The sequence below is a fragment of the Dioscorea cayenensis genome, chromosome 11 (genome assembly GCF_009730915.1).
Source record: "Dioscorea cayenensis subsp. rotundata cultivar TDr96_F1 chromosome 11, TDr96_F1_v2_PseudoChromosome.rev07_lg8_w22 25.fasta, whole genome shotgun sequence".
Classification (NCBI taxonomy): Eukaryota; Viridiplantae; Streptophyta; class Magnoliopsida; order Dioscoreales; family Dioscoreaceae; genus Dioscorea; species Dioscorea cayenensis.
Genome location: NC_052481.1, coordinates 19,901,028 through 19,917,967, shown reverse-complemented (window position 1 = coordinate 19,917,967; position 16,940 = coordinate 19,901,028). Strand labels below are relative to the sequence as shown.

At 35.8% G+C, this 16,940-nt stretch overlaps 1 protein-coding gene across 3 annotated transcripts; it reads right to left on the bottom strand.

The window, feature by feature from the left end:
- Positions 1–214: 214 nt before the first annotated feature.
- On the bottom strand, positions 215–15,822 carry LOC120272105 (ENHANCER OF AG-4 protein 2-like). Of its 3 annotated transcripts, XR_005540153.1 has the most exons (13): positions 15,369–15,822; positions 14,991–15,067; positions 9,790–11,919; positions 9,139–9,649; positions 8,621–8,729; positions 7,779–7,891; positions 7,525–7,712; positions 6,536–7,091; positions 5,930–6,458; positions 5,392–5,490; positions 5,206–5,306; positions 4,885–5,031; positions 215–276 (listed from the first exon to the last, which is right to left on the bottom strand). XR_005540153.1 is itself a non-coding variant. In XM_039278849.1 (12 exons), the coding sequence occupies exons 1-11, from the start codon at positions 15,477–15,479 to the stop codon at positions 5,236–5,238; spliced, it is 4,494 nt and encodes a 1,497-aa protein (XP_039134783.1). In that variant the 5' UTR covers positions 15,480–15,822; the 3' UTR covers positions 4,774–5,031; positions 5,206–5,235. The 3 variants fall into 3 exon arrangements, 2 of the variants coding, with proteins under 2 accessions (XP_039134783.1, XP_039134784.1); XM_039278849.1 differs by lacking the exon at positions 215–276 and having other exon boundaries at positions 4,774–5,031; XM_039278850.1 differs by lacking the exon at positions 215–276 and having other exon boundaries at positions 4,774–4,991.
- Between the last annotated feature and the right edge of the window lie 1,118 nt (positions 15,823–16,940).

Below are 16,940 nucleotides of genomic sequence, written 5' to 3'. Positions count from 1 at the left end.
CTATTTTGATCAGAGGCGCAATAAGAAAGTCCACAGCATAATATTTGGTATCAATTAAATCAACTTTGTAAGGTATTCAATGGGGAAGCATATGACATCAAAGATAAAAAGCTTTCCAAGTGGAGTATCCCTTCAGGATTCAACTAAATAAATAAAAATGTGTATGCATCCAGACCAGTAGTTGCTTAAATCCATTTACCAGCTTTGCCGTGTGATCTGATAAAGAAAACATTAAAATCTTTGTAATCCAAGAGCTTCATATCAACAAGATTCATCCTAGAAAATGAACAAATCAAATTAAGAATTTACACAAATCGAAGTGGGCAAGGCAATAAAAGAGCTCTTATCAGTCAGCTTTAATCATGGGCAAACTCAAAATCATGATTGGTTTAAAATATACTACGATAGTGCAAACTCTATCTCCTGGTCATAAAATTGATCAATATTGTTCACATTATACCATAAGAAGCGGAGGATAATACTACTACTACAACAACAACAACAACAACAACAACAAAGACGACAACAAGAAGAAGCAGCTATTATTCTCAACTGTTTGGGATTGGCTAGGTGGAGGAAAATGATAAATAAAATATTAGAGCATATACAGTTTCTGTTTTTAAAATATGAAATAAAAAGGACCGACAGATTCAATCGAGAAAATTTGTCAATTTGTCAAGAAACATCAATATATTAATGCTTAACTGCAATGAATATACCATCAATCAGGTTATGCTTCCATTCCTGTAGTTATGCAATTGATTAGGTATCTGGTTCAAGGAATAGTAAATGAAGTCAATATAAATTTAACCAAATGAAAACATCTAACTGCCAACCACCTTTCTCAGTTCAAGGTCCTGATAGACAAATGTCAAAAATATAAATTGAGCTACGATTGAAGGACATTGTAATTATATGACAATGAACACAAAAAGTAGTTTATAAACAGAATATTAAAAAATAATAATAATAAAATAAAATAAAATGAGAAGATCCCATGGGGAAAAAACATATACTTTTAAACATAAAAGTGAAACTAGAAAATCATCCTCCTCGCTGATGGCACAACACATCCTACATCAGTTTCGATTACATTACATTGAATGCCATGATTGAATTTACATGCTCAGCAGATGCAATAACCAATGCAAAGGTAAGGTTTCTGACACATATGAACAGTTAGAAGCATAGAAGAATGGACAGTTGAAAGTGCAAATTCATTTGTTTGCATGCAAGAACTTCTTCTGTAACTAAGAAGCCCCTGATACACCGTGAGTTTTACATCTTAAGGAAAATGCTTAAAGATTTGACACAAGCCAACAACATCTTCCTCTTAATGTAACTGCTTATTCATTTCAGAGAAGTCAATAACTTCCAACAGACATATTATTTCATATGCTAAACTTCTCTAAGTTCCAGTATTTCCAGGAGGAACCAAGTTGGTTTATAGTTGTATACTGGAGAACTCTCGAAATACTAGCTTGCAGGTTTTCATAATAGTACCCAAGTCAGGTGTTACTCTGTAACATCATAAAAATGCTTCAGTAATAAACTATTAAATACACAAGCAAGGAATTCAAATGCTCTGTAGATTTTGTGTGAGATGGCTTAGTCAATGTCCAAAATATTTGCTAAGGAAACTACACTGATAAGGTTTATTATCTTAGAAGCACACAAATAATACATCAAAAACTTATAAGTGAGGAAGAAAATTTGCAATACTATCTGCTAGGCCAAAAAGATTGCACTACGACTACCACTTTCAAAGAGTTAGAAATTACTAGTAGAACTCCAGTCTCATATTCGATAATACTTTTATATCCTACAAAATTGGAGCTTGATCTCAAGATTAATAATTATTAGTATGCTAAAAAGCCCAGAAATCTAATTGAGAAAATCTAAAGATGTACATTTGGTTTAGCTATACCATGAGTATCAGTTAAAATATTTGAAGCATTTAGACAGATCATATCGTACATTAGGGCTTTAGCATTACACAAACAAAAATTCCTGTTTTCCAGCCTAGAATTATGTGCTTGTCAGCAAGGCTTTTGAGAGGCCAAACAATTGCATTAACCATAACATACTACTATAATCAATGTACAGGTGATCCAAACAAAAAGACTAAAGAGAAATATACAAATATCCAATACATTATGTATAAAGAAATTCTCTTCATGTGTCTTGCAAGCACCGTGCCTCTTTACTAGATTGAATGAATTAATCTTAAATTCTGCTTGATTGAAAATAAATTGTTTTGTTGAGCTCCTTATACACTAAGGAACATATGGAAAAAGTATTTTAGAGGTATAAGCACACTTCTAAGCTTTAAAGTATACCTGCATATTCATTTTGGTCCCTAAAAATAACAAATGCTCTTTTTGGTCCTAGAATAGATTAATATTTTTTTAAAAGGAACTAAAGCTGCTCTTTTTTTACACTAATCATAAACTCTTAGTTTAAGGAACAAATTGAACCTTTCCAGGGCTCAGAACCAAAATGAATAGAGGTGTATAGTTAAGAAACCAAAGGTGCACTTAAACTATTTTAAATGAAGAACAATTTGTTGAACTACTAACAGAATAAAAAGAAAAGGAATTGGAAAAAATAAATAAATCAACAGGAAATTTTAGCTGACAAGAACAAATTCCTTAGGTCATAAGTGGGCCATCAATGATCTAAGTTGATTAAATGCTCCAAATCTGATAAGTGTCATAATTTTGCACAACAATCCTAAGAATAACTTCATAGTAAGATGAGGCCACAAAAATGCGCTCATGTGTGCCTAGGTCCACTCACATCATTTGTTCTTAGTATTAAACCCTATGAATTCTTCAAATAGTTATCCAACATTTACTATAGCAATTTTGCACTTTGTTAATGTTCCATGACCTGGTTTTATTAGTTAGAGAGCTCATTAGCAACAAATTTAAATGAAGCAATGGTGAACCATTCAATTGCTCTCAAGAGCTAGAATATCTGGCATGGTTTAAGTAATTTAAAATAGATATTTCTTACTGAAGTATGATGTATCAACCTGTTAATTTATTATCTTCAAACAAACAGCAGCTAGTCTTCTGCTTCATTACGTGTATCGCTCGTATTCTATTTGGCAGATCTTGGTACAAAATGGAATAAAATTTTCCAGCCAGGACAGTTTCAGATGGAGAACAAATCAACACATGAGGCATCCATTTGACAACTCCAATATTTGGTAATCAAAACGCCAAATTCCAGGTACTGTAAAGATGAACTCAGAAAACTTCGGATACACAGAACATAGCACCGAATTATAAATTCTTTCTATGCATATCCTACTTTACCTTCTAAACTAAATGCATCTGAGTTTCCTTGATGCCATTGAGTAACTTCATCCTAGAATAAAACTGAGGCAGAACAAAAAGCATATGTTTCAACACATCATTGCACTCTTAGGTCACACAATATACTAAGGATGCATCAATATTTCCCTGCTGATTCAGAACATTTTTTCACATAAAAAAAAAAACAAAACAAAACAAAACAATACTACCACCACCATTGTCAATGACAGGCACCTTTGTGTGGATCGATAATCAAATGAGTGCATGTTTAATTACCAGTTTTCTATTTTGTATGCCTAGTCTTGTTTCCTATTGTCAGTTTCTTATTTATTTACCTTCATTTTTCTCTATTCGGAATCTCGGATAGTTCTCTTCTTCATTTTAACCAACTTTTTTTCAATTTTAAATTATATTTATTTTTAATAAATAATGCTTTAAAGGCTATCACAATAACACCATTTCAGATTAGATGATAAAAATTATGAGATACAATAATTTTCGGATTAAAGAAACCAGGACTTGAAATAGGAAATGGTAGGTTTTATATTAAAAAAAAAATGAATTAAGAAACCCATGAGTTACAGATAAACAGCAAATATAAATATCGAATTGATATCCAAGCAATCAACTCATTTGAAACCAATAATGGCACTTCCAGAGGAGAAGTTATAAAAAAAGTGTAAACTAGATGTTTCTAACCTAAGTAACAAGATTCCAAACTTCTACTCAAACAAAGTAATCAAAGGCAACCACACAAATTCGTTTCTAGTTTGGTGCAACCTACTTCAACAAGCTTTTCGAAAATAGTGGCAGTAGGATGCCTGCAAACTATATACCCCCAATACAACAAAAGCAGTGAACAAGGCCTTGGAATTGTAAACAGACTCAAGATTTCAATGAAAATCACCATCCGAACAGACAAGCAGGTATATCAACAGTACATAAGTGCATATGCGCAGATTAATGAAAGATATACTCCAAATAGAGTTATCAAAGATGAAAATGCCATTTAAAAATGTGAATTGTCTATCGTAATACAAACTGAAAATGGCTAACATGGTGTCAATACTAAATATAAATGGGAAAATGAATGCAAGCACAAGCATAACAAAACACGCATCAGACACAATGATTAGACATACATGCACCATAGTAGATCAAAAGGAACTTAGTTCCAAATCATAACCTGAAAATGATCATAGCAATAAAACAAGAGGCAGAACTGTATCCGCACTTGTAATATTGAGCACCAACAAGTGCATAACACAAATCAGAAAACAGATTGCATGCCACAGTTCAACCAATCTTAACCCATATTCAACATTCAATAAAAATGAAAACATCAAGCCCCCATATGTATGTCTATACTGGTTGTTTCATTCATTAGAATAAAAAAGCAGAAATTCACAATATCAGCTGGGAACAGAACTATGCTATCACAAGAAAGTACTTCTGAACATATAACCATTAAATTAATGAAACCGAACTGATATGCATTTAAGCCAGATAAGTACAATTTCATTGGCACAATTTTTTTCATTCTGTAATAACATGTTCTTACATTTAGCAGTGATTAGCATGCTGGATCCAGTCGCCAAGACAAAAAAATACAATGTACAAAGTCCCGCCAACTGCTCGAGCCAAACCTCATCACTACTCTCATGGAAACTGCAATTTTCGAAGTCATTTAGAATAGCAAGGCCAACTCCTGAGAACAAAGAATGCAAGTCTCTTAAACTACAGATTCTTCCAAGAGACAGCTAGACAAGAGAAAAACAGTTCCCATAACTGCAGATCATTCAATAACATGCTTTCCAGAACAGAGGTAATATTCACCAGTAAAAGAAAATATAATAAACATTTATGTATCAATTATGTATACCTCCTGAGACAAAGAAAATGCAGTGTAACTTCAAGCTGGTCTCCAGCAATTAACGGCAGGAACATCAGGCCTCGATGGTAACCTCTGGGGAAGAACATAACCTAAACAAGATATAAAAGAATAATCATGATTTGACATACAGAATGGCAAGCCATAAGCTGCTAACCACCATCTTGAAAAGATCACCTGGAACAGAAGGTCCAGACGGTGGGACAGGGGTGTGCAAAGGAATCTGATAGCCAGCAGAATTAGGTGGAGGCCTTTCCATATTAGACCTATAAAATCCTGAGAAGCAAAAGAATGGTCAGCAACACATTCAGTAGCAACCTAAGATTTTTAATTAGTAACATACATTTGGGACGACCAAGTAGATGAACAATAATTTAATATATAAGAGAAAAGAAAATTGAGCAGGAATAAAAAAAATAAATAAGTCTTTTTTAAGGGCATAAAAATCAGGAAGTGAATAGGGACAAATGGAACATCACTTGTTTTTCAAGTATCAAATAACTGGAAAGCTTTTGTAGTTTATCTTTGACAAAATTTCCTCAACATGGTGGTCCATTAGAACTATAGTGCAGTCATTTCTTAGATATAACAAAAAAAAAGGCAGTCATGCATTGGTGAGATTGGAACAAAATGTCCAAATAGGTTTCTTTCAAGAAGAGTGTGCTCCTCTCAAGACATTCGATGCTTTCATATTAACAAAGGTGAACAAACATACCGTCATGAGCATAAGGAGCACCAGAACATGATGGCCCTCTTACACTGGGAACCCATGCACCATGCTGATTATCAGGACTAAAATCACTAGAATGCATCCTCATTTGCTCATCTATATTGTAATGCCTCCTGCCATTATTAAGTGATGGCGTGTAAGGATTGTATGGTTGTGGACCATTTTGTTGAACCATGGGATTTACATATGAAAAGTGATTTGCTGGAGTTTGACTGCTTGGATGAGGTTGGTTCGGAGGTGCTTGCACAGGAGGGAGCGAGGGACAAGGTCTCTGGTGGAATGATCCATTGCCTGGTTGAAACTGGGGGTTGGGATGAGAAGCTTGGGGGGCAAGGTACATATCATTATGTCCGTAATCAAAAGGCATAGAGGTAAAACCAGCCATAGGCTGCGAATTGATTGCTCCAGTTGCTCCATAGATAGGTTGTTGTTGCAAGAGCACATCACTATTTGGAGCAGCTGCACAATGCCCAGGAACAGCAAGATTTCCAGTCATCTGAACTGTTTGGCTGGCCTGTATAAATAAGAGATAAAGAGGTCATTTGAAGCATCTTTAATAAATAAACACAAACTACAAGCCCAAAGACCTACGGTTGGAGTCCTGCAATATTCTTGGGGTTTAGGATGATATAACAGAGATACTGGTGGTGATGAAGGTCCAGGTGGAGGAGGAACAGATGGGGGAGGCGGTAGTGTCGGTGGAGGTGGTGGTGGGGATGGTGACAATGGTGGGGGTGGAGGAGGCGGAGATGGTGGCGGTGAAGGAGGTAATGGAGGTGGCGGTGGAGGAGAATCCAGAGGCAAAGGTGGATCAACAGGTAAAGGTGGGAGCATATTTTGTATTGATTCTGAAGATCTTTCAGTCTGATGCCATTGATCCAAGCTGAGGGGCTCGTTTCCTGAGACGCCCTTCTCATCTTTTGATGATGCAGACACATCTTCCATTTCCAATTCACCATCCACATCCTCTAATATGTGATGATTTCTGTCACTGGGAGTGAAGGCACAAGTATCTGTTTCTTCTGAAGCAATACCAGATTCAGCCGGCAGGTCATTCATGGAGACCTTGTATAGGCTGTTAGGGATATCATCTTCGTCTTCAAAAACATGAGCACCTAATAAACCTGGCAGCTGGAATGTTGCATTGCTGGGAAGGCAAAAAAAGATATACGTCAGAGAGACTGCAAAGTGACAGATGATAAAAGACGAAATAGAACCACAAGTAGAATCAATACTATATAACATTGAGTTGCGTAAATTAAGCCTTTAAAGAAAACTAGGAAGCTCACTAGAATATATTCATTAAGACTTTAAATAGTATAAGAATAAATGGCATAAGAGGACACATGTCCGTAAGACAGCTGCATGAGCTTTGTTAATAATGATGTGAACAGTTATCTAAAGCACAATATTAAGGAAGACTAAGTATACTGAATGGGAGAGCAACCATAGCATAACAAACTTAGGGGCTGCTTGTTGAGATGGTCCTCTAATTTCTTAAACCATGACAGCATTAAAGCACAATAATAATATAAGAATATGCATGATACAACATAAACTGATCTTATCAAACTTTTTACCTTCCATACTCATCAACAAACATTCCCTCCATTTCTCTTATTGGATCATCAACAGAACGCTCGGTTCGAGCAAGCCGTCTCAAAGAAAGGCCGGCATTAGCATCATCATTTGGAGCCTCGATATCATCCATGTATTGGCGCAGAAGTGATTCAGGCATGATTTTTCTCTCAAGCCATAACCTCAGAACCTGTGAAGGCAGTTTCTTTAGATGCTACCTATTAGATCTGACGAAAGGATTATAGGAACACCATACCTTGAGACACTGGCGACGGTTTTCACGGGCACCAGCTCCAGACGGGGCAGCAGCACCCAAAAGACGAGGTAACGCAGCTTGTACAGTTGGAATATATGATGCACTGGCGATGCCTAATTATTTTTAAAAGTGCCAAGGGATAGAACTTAGAATTCATTGGTTGCTTGCAATAAAATCATATTACATCACATAGCTGCAATAGGACTTTTGTTTCAGCACATAGGAGTAAAATGACACAACAGCCAAAACACAGTGAAGAGATCTAAGAGAGTGTTTGGTTACAGGACAAGGGTGTGGGGTTAAGGGGATATTTTTAAAATTTTGAGTTGGAGGGAAAATTTTTATATAAGCTGACCGAAGTTTGACTTAATTAATACTAATAAAAACTAAATACTTTTAAATTAAAATTTCACTTTTCCAAACAATAATAATATGTATTAATATTCAAAAATTTTCTAAAATTAATTATTAAGTATACATATTTAAAAAATAATTTAAAAAAAAAATAATCCTCATACCAAATTGTTTGGTTGGAGGAATAGTACTTATTCCCCAACATATAAAGGGTAAACGATTCTCAAAAAAATAATATTAAACAAAAAAAATATTAATGACAATGTAGTTTTGCAGGAGAACAACAAACACACATACAAGTTTTACTAAACAGGGAACAACATATTGTGGCTAAAACAATTACAGGGCATATGGGATACCTAAAGCACAAATAGTTCTAATAGCCTTAAAGGTCCTTATTAAAGTTAAGGCTGACTCAAACCATGTTAAATGCAAAAAAATTGTATATTTATAGAAACAGCCGGAGGTCTTTTCTCATAGATACATACCTTTTTGGCTATGAGAACACTGGGTAATAGAGTCCACAAGAAAGAAGAGATCAACCCTACGATGAAAGCTAGGTTCATTCTCCAACTTCCGAATAAGAAGTTCAACAACCTGCCATAACCAATATCCATTGTTATCCCACTCCGACTGTTTATAACAGATTCAGACAAATCACATATATAGTTTTCACATGCATCATAAAAAATCTCAAACACAAATATGAATGACATATATATATAAATATATAACATAAAATAATTGACAAAAATAATCCTAAAAGGTACGTTGAGTACTCCCAAAGGCATACTTCATCCGAAAGAAAGAACCAACTGTTTGTGAACCATAAAAAAAAGAAATGAGAGGGTTAACACATCAGATGAAAAGAAAATTGAAAACACACACAACAAAAAGGAACCACACTTAACAGGCAAAGCGAGAACCTCAACAGCATATGTCCATATAAAACAAAAAATGACAGAAAAAACATAGGTTTAAAAAATAGTTCATGTAATCAACCAACCTCACTAGCGAGACCATATTTGGCACATTCAATGGCAAGGCGGGTAGCACGCCCTATACTTTCCTTTGTCCTTGATAAGGTTTCAAGCATTCCCTCTAAAGCATCACGAGCAACCGCAGCTTCAGTATCACCATTCAAAGATTCCCCACGTGGCCTCTCTTCAGGACTAGATCTATCCTCAGATTCCTCACCATGATTTGTCAATGATGTTTGACAAACAGTCTTGGGTGGAGAATTAAAAGGCACAGAAGCATATATATCTTGTGTTTCAGTTTGGACAGAATTTCCTGACGCCAATGTATCAACTGCAAAAACAAGGCCTGGGCTTCTTCCACAAATCACAGGAGTGGAAACTACCTTGGAAAGAACATTGTCGAAGTGTAAACCTTGCAGGTGTGCTTGCTTCCTCTTTGCTTGAGCAGCAGCTATAAGATGTTTCATTGACGTAGCAGAATCTGAAAACTTTGCATCATCAAATAATGTTATAGCTTCTGCTTTAGCAGTCTCCAACCTGCAATTTCACAAGTCAGATATGATTATGTCAATTATGGCGAAAATGTCCTAAACACAAAACAAAGGAGCCAGCAAAAATAGAATATATTTCTAAAAAAATTATCAAAATTAGGCTGAGCTGAAAAATCAGCAAGGGACCTGCTTTCAGTTGCCATAGTCATTTTTGTACTGGACTTTAGCATGGCCTTAGTTTTCTCCAATGATGAAGACAGCCCCTTCTTCAATAACATTGTTTGATTTTGAGAAGAGTTTGAACTCTCAGAAGGATGACATGAGGATTTTAATAAAGATGGCTGAACTTTCTTTCCTGCGGTACTTGAAGCTTTAAGCTCAGATTTGACAGGCTTATCCTCATTTAACTTGGCTTTACCAACAGGACTCACAGCAGATTTGGGAGATATAATAGTTGGCCAACTAACCTTAGATGAGGGTTTACATTCTGGCTTACTAGGACAGGGGGATATCTGCAAACCAGCAGCTTTTTCTTCTTTTATCACCTTTACTTTTCCAAGGTCAGATGAAGAATCTATCCCAACTTCAGCAGGTGATGTCTTGACACCAGATGGTTTCTCGTTGTTGGTTGAGCTTGGATTCTCAAAAGTAGACTGGCCTGCATTTAATGGAGAACCTTTGCTGCTTCCTGGTTGTAAACTTAAAATCTTGGCAGTGGTTGTGACATTTGAATCTGATATGACCAAAATTTTGGACTCTTGATGGATTGGTGTTCTCTGTTCTTCACCTTCTTCTTCATCATCATCAAGACGAACTACTCTTCGCCTTGATCGGATACAAGTAACAGGGGACGTATCATGATTGGAAACAAGGCCATCTTCCTCTCCATCATAGTTCCTTTCAGCTCCTACAGAACTTTTCGCAGAAACCTTAGACGTAGCCTCCACCATCCGGCTTCGCTTTGATGGAGGAAGCGAAGGTTCACCTGATTTACCATTCCCAACATTAGGAATTCCTTTTCGAGATGGCAAGGCATTTTGCCTTTTTGAAGAGCCCATGGATTTCTTAGTTCTTAGAACCTCCTTATCCGCTCTGCTTTCAGAGGAAGACTGTGCTGCACCACTCCTTACTAACTTACCAGCCTTACCACCCTCAGCTTCCATGTGTTTTAATCTCTTAGCTGATCGTGGGGCATCAGTCGCACTATTTTTACGCCTTTTATTCTTTAGGACCTGTGACTGCTTCACATTTTTTTCTCCAGAGGATGACGATCCATCAGGGACAGGCCCATCTTCATTATGTGTATTAACCTTCGAAGCATCCTTAGAGAAGTCTTTTCTAGACAAGTTCTTCTTGGATTTTTTCTGCCCAATTTTATTTTTAGCAACATCTGCATCTGCTCTTGAAACAGTAACTGGAGATTTTTTAACACCATCAAATGAAGCATCAGACTGTTTCCCTCCCTCAGTAGAATATTCCTTCAACTGTTTCTGTAATTTGTGATTATTGTGTGCTTTCAGAACCTTGACTGCTTCACCCTTTGATTCAAGAATTGCCTTTGATCTTACATGGCCATTATCCTCAACTGCCTTCTGCCCATTACCCGCATTTTTACAATCAAAGATTAAAGCTAAAGGCTCATTGTCAATCAGATCCACATGGCCTCCTTCAGTATTACAAAGAGATTGACTTCCGCTAGCAGCAGAGCGTTTTGGAAGAAGCTTCTCAACTTTTTTTTCAGGGCATACATCCATAGAATTTTGATCATCTAGACCACAATAAGGACTTGTGGGATTTTCCTCCTTTACTGAAGAGGAGACAGAGGTCAACTTGGGCAATTTTTTTTCCTCATTTGGCATACATGTACCACTATTTAGTGCCTTCTTCCTTTTTTTATAAGAAATACTTGAAAACTCCTTTCCACCTCCACAGGATTTTGTCGTAGCACTTATCGTCTCCTGCTGGTTGGATGGGCGATTCTCCAAGTTATGTGGATCTTTGCTCAAGAATTCTATGTTATCTATTCTTTTATCATCACACGATTCTTCCTGGTCATCTAAATGAGCTTTTTCATGGTGCTCTGTATGTTCGATATCTTCAACACCAACTGTTAAGGAAGACACAATTCCAACAGCAGTCCCCTCAGAATCCTCTGCAGGATCACTCATGCCTTTCTTTTGGAGTTCTTCAAAGGCTTTGCTTATCTCCTCCACAGCACTAGCAAAATATTTGACAGTCTTACCCTGACATCGAGCTATTAACTTACTCTTGGATTCATTGGTAAACACCTGAACATCACCTGGTGCAACAAAAGCACTGCAAAGAAATGATAAAGAAAGGCATGTGACATTAGCAACTTTGGCAAAAGACTAGCCCTGGGCAGATATAGACCAATCAAGACACCAAATGAAATATGGATGCAACCTGGTGCCTAAAATGATATTTAAAATAAAACTTTATGAATGCAAACTATTGTAAATGGCATAGAGATGTTTTAGTTGTGTCATGTGCTTAACTGTCACCACCAAAACACATCTGTTATTTTTGCAAAAACATAAAGCTAAGAGATAGTAGTAAAGAAAAGCATGAGTTATCATGCTGAATTCACATAAAATTAAAAATTATTTTTTAAAAAAAAAGTTGTTAAGATCAAAAGCATCTGCACAAAAAGGCAATTCAAATGAAATCCACAAACTAAGCATGAAGGCAAAAGAGCTAACAAAACACCCTATACCTCATCATCAGACACCTCAGCTTTGTGAACTATTTAACCATGAAAATATTTCGAATTTAGGCTGAAAGTGTCTGCATCTGTGTGTATACAAACATATATTACTGTATTAATAACTGTAAAATCTCAACTGAAAACTCTAAAATCATAACAACTATGAAACAATTATGTCAAACTTTCGGCCTGCAGGACTAAGTTAAAGCCATGTCAAGGATATCCCTGCTGCTAATTGTCAATGAAAAGCACAAGTATGAAATCCTTCCTTTCATAATAAAAACAGAAACCATACCCCAAATGTGCCAATAAATTGCTTCAATGACTAATTTAACTTGTGAATCACAAAAGCTACCTCATCCCAAATCCATAGATAAATCTAGAATTAAAATTTAAAGTTTGTTAGCATTCAAACACTAAAGTTTGTTAGCATTCAAACACAAATGCAACCAGAAAAAATTATCATTCTGAATCATGTACTTTCATCAAATATTACTCTTCAACAAAGACGGCACAGTTATAAGAGTAATGAAAAGGAAAACTCAAAATGAATCACCCTATGCTAGAAAATTATATTAGGCTAATATTAGGAATCTGAGTAACAGAGAATCAGCAATTTAAATATCAATGCTAAAATTGGTTTTCATTTGATATTGGCAGATTATGCTTTTAGATGGCATAGATAACTCATCAAGTCCCATAAATACATGTAGCCAAGAGCATATACAAGGAAAAGAGTTTAGCCTCCACAATCGTATATATCATTACAAAAAATATGTCTTCCTCCACTCTATAATACAAAATAAAGGCCAAAGTGTTCACAATAAGATCAACCCTAGATCAGAATTCAACATAATCATACACCCACTACAAAGAAGCATTGAGGGTGACTTCTAATGTAGCATTTTTGGCAATTATGGTCAACAGCCAACAGTATGACACCAACTTGTTAAGCTTTTTTAGAGGAATTAAAGCATCCAGTAAAACACATTTTAGTAACTTTCACTCAGTGTATGACCAAGGTAATCTACATAGACCAAGTCTGCTTTATTCCTAAATTTAGATAACCAAGCTGCGAAATGTTCATGTTTGAACACCAGAGACGCTCTTCTGAAATGAGGGGAAATAGCCAAAAAAAATATATAATAAAAAAAGACATTTACTATAGCATTCCACCAATGTCTAATGTCTAAGTACACATATAATTTTACTTTGCAAGACAAGTTTCGCTATTAATTTAACGAAGGTAAAATTTAAATTAATCGCACACCATAAAATTTTATTTTTAATCCAATTTTTGAAAATTGACCTTATAACTCCACTAAAGAGAAGCTCTAAGAATAATAATAATAATAATAACAATGAACCAACAACAACAACAACAACAATATCATCAACATAGCTTCCCTGCATCATTTAACTGATCAATTAATATTGACTTATTAAAATTCTTCATGCAAATTTTTAAAAGAACCCCAAGGCATTAGCTCCTAGGATCAAGACCCGGTCATCCCAGAAGCACAGCCCACCCACAAACCAACTAACAGAAAGATCAGAGAAGACCTTCTTTCATGCACTCTTTATTTTCATGTATTTGTTGACTGATGCATGAGTGTACACTATCTTGTCCTCTAACTACAGTCATATATGCTAACCAATTCCACTCAATCACCTTATTCGTCCCAGCTCTTCCACATACTTCCCAAGATATCTCTATCTACCAAGACTTATATTAACTAGTCTAATTCTTAAAGCCAAAGATTTTGAGACAAAATGATCTTCCACCATTCTCATTTGACCATTCATCAAACATACCCTGTCTAAGTTTCCAGGTGCTGCGATTGTGTGCATATTAGTCTCATGACAAAAACAAAACCATCAGAAGATTAGAGTGTCTTGCAAAGGACCTTAAATAGAACCTAGTAAGGTTACAAAAAAGTTCAGCAAGTGTTTAAAAATCGGTAGATTTAATTTATGCCACATGTAAGCAAAGACAGTAATATTGTCAGAATAATAACGATATCTAGCTAGAATTATAGTCACAAAACTATATGTGCAAACATGTTATTTACAAAGTACATCATTGTTTGATTGCAGATATAACACTAAAAATTTCAATATTCAAAATTTCCAACAGTGTAAAATAGTATAAAATGTGTTCTATATAAAATAGCTTCAAAGTAAGCAATTCAAAATTACCACATTACTGCTTTTACATCATAAAATAATAAGACATATCAAACCACATAACCTGAGTAGAATTCAAAATGATTCCAAGAAATCTAAATATTTTTCCTGCATTATCAGAGAAACTCAAACTCAGGTTGAACCCTAACATTTTACTAACAATCAAATAAAATTAAGTTCTTTAAGTGCTTCAATAAAAGAACAAACAAAAGATAAATGCTCGAACATGAGCCAAAAGTGTCATAACTTCATCAGCAACACTATTAGATATCATACTTGCAGGCGTTAGCACATTTAACACAATTAGAATACACAAACACAAATGCATGTAATTTCTAAACTCATCAAATCAAGAGTAAAAGTAGGTGACACAAAACTAGCGATAACTAGGTCATGATTTTAAGAGTCAGAATTCCACCGGACGATAAAATAGACTGCAGACAAGGCATACAGCATCACAGGCACCATAACTTACATTTCGGAAGTCCCAAAGAATTGAACAAAATATTTCTTTGGATCAGGCGACCTCTTCCAATCTTCTGGTCTGCTAATCTGTCAAGGAAAATCCCAACATTGTTCTGGTGAGAGATAGATAAATAGATAGCGCGTCCAAACACAAAAACAAAAACAGTAGGAGAAGAGTACTTATTAATATAATAAAAAATAAAAAATAAAAAAACCACAGAAAGATCAGCAATAAATCCTAAGCATCATCACCTATATTTCAGAAAACTAATCACCAAAAAATGAAACCTAAATCCCCAACCCTAGATGCCCACTACTATCGAATCAAGCGAAAAGGAACACGCCCACAAACAACTTCAAAACCGGAATCCAATAAAGAAGGACGCACCTTAGCAGGCCATGCCGGAAACCCCTTCACCTTGGCCAGCACAAGATCGCCCAGGCTCAACTCACCCGCCACCTTCGCTCGTTGCCCACTTTTCCTGCGCCCCGGCGGCATCCTCCCACGATGCAAGAAACCCTAATCCAAGCCCGCACACCAAAAAATTCCAATCCAAAACCAACAATTAAACAAAGGCAATCGACATCAAACCCTAGAACCGCCCTTCGAACCTCGACGGCGGTGATACCCGACCGTCTCCTCTCCGTCGAGCGGCGGCGAAGGATCTCGGCTAACCGATGCCTACGGTACCAGGATCGATCCGTCGGCGCAGCCGCCGGCGCCCCAATCGCGGAATCAGAGGCCGACGAACTCGAGAGAGCGAGAGAGAGAGAGAGATGGGTTAGAGAAAGAGAGAGACAAGAAGAGAGCTTTGCCGGTTGGCGGTGTGAAATCGGTTCAATGGCGGAGGGCTTTTAACCCGCGGTTTATTAGCGATGTTCGGTTCGGTTCGGTTCGGGTTATATCGATGGCTTCTATTGGCCGTTGGATGAGACGAGTTCACACGTGCCCATGATTGGTTTATCCAACGGTCGAGATGAGATTGAGCACACGCGAAACGAGAAAGGTCGATGATTGGTGCAGTATGAGCGGTGAGATTAAATAGATGTAAATATCTTGGAAAACAGATCTCGAGACAAATGAATGGATATGGAGGATTAGCATGGTTTGAGTTGCTTTTAGATTATAAAATCAAACTTTGATTTAAATATCGTCGCAAACTTTAATTAAATTAAGTCTGTTTTATTTATTTCTAAATAAACACATTAGTTTAGTTAAAGCTTCCATTATATGTAATTATATTTTTTTATATAAATAAATGAGCATGCTAAAAATGCATGGGAGTGATGTTTTGAATGAAGAAGTACATATATTTTTTGTGCCATTAACATTAATAGTCTAGCAAAATATTATATTTACCACACCTGTTAAAAAAATAAATAAATAAATATATATATATATATATATTGTTATAATGTTGATTTATATGAGTTTATTTTATCTAATTTTTTACAACATGGAAAAAGAAGGATTCATATAGTTAACTCAAATAGTTGGGACTAAAAACTTATTATTATTATTATTATTATTATTATTAAATATATTTATTACATTTAAAATAGATAAATGTGAATGAATAATATGATCTCAAATTTTAGTTATTATTTAATATTCAATAAAATTATTTAAAAAAAAAATAAAGATGGAGATGAAGTTCATTTTATTGTTACCTTAATGATGGTAGCCTTAGATGATTGGTAGGTGGGGTATGTTTTAGGGACCTTATCCGATTTGCTTGAGATAATAAAATCTTAATTTTAGACAATTTAGTATGTGAGGGCCATAAAAACTACCAACCACAACTTGGGTGATCTTTCAAAAGATTGGAATTTATGAACTACTCTTCCTCAATTGTCATTTGATTTTTTGAAAATAGAATCACTTTGGTAACAAGGGCTGGCATTGGGGGCGTCGAGTCATGAGAGTTTTACTTACCCTAGCCCCATCTTGCTCCCCCAC

Coding starts and splice junctions, on each gene's coding strand:
- LOC120272105 (XM_039278849.1), bottom strand. CDS start 15,479: ATGCCGCCGGGGCGCAGGAAAAGTGGGCAACGAGCGAAGGTGGCGGGT. Junction 9,650..9,789: donor ACTATGGCAACTGAAAGCAG/GTCCCTTGCTGA, acceptor GTGAAATTGCAG/GTTGGAGACTGCTAAAGCAG. Junction 5,491..5,929: donor TGCTCCTTATGCTCATGACG/GTATGTTTGTTC, acceptor TTTGCTTCTCAG/GATTTTATAGGTCTAATATG.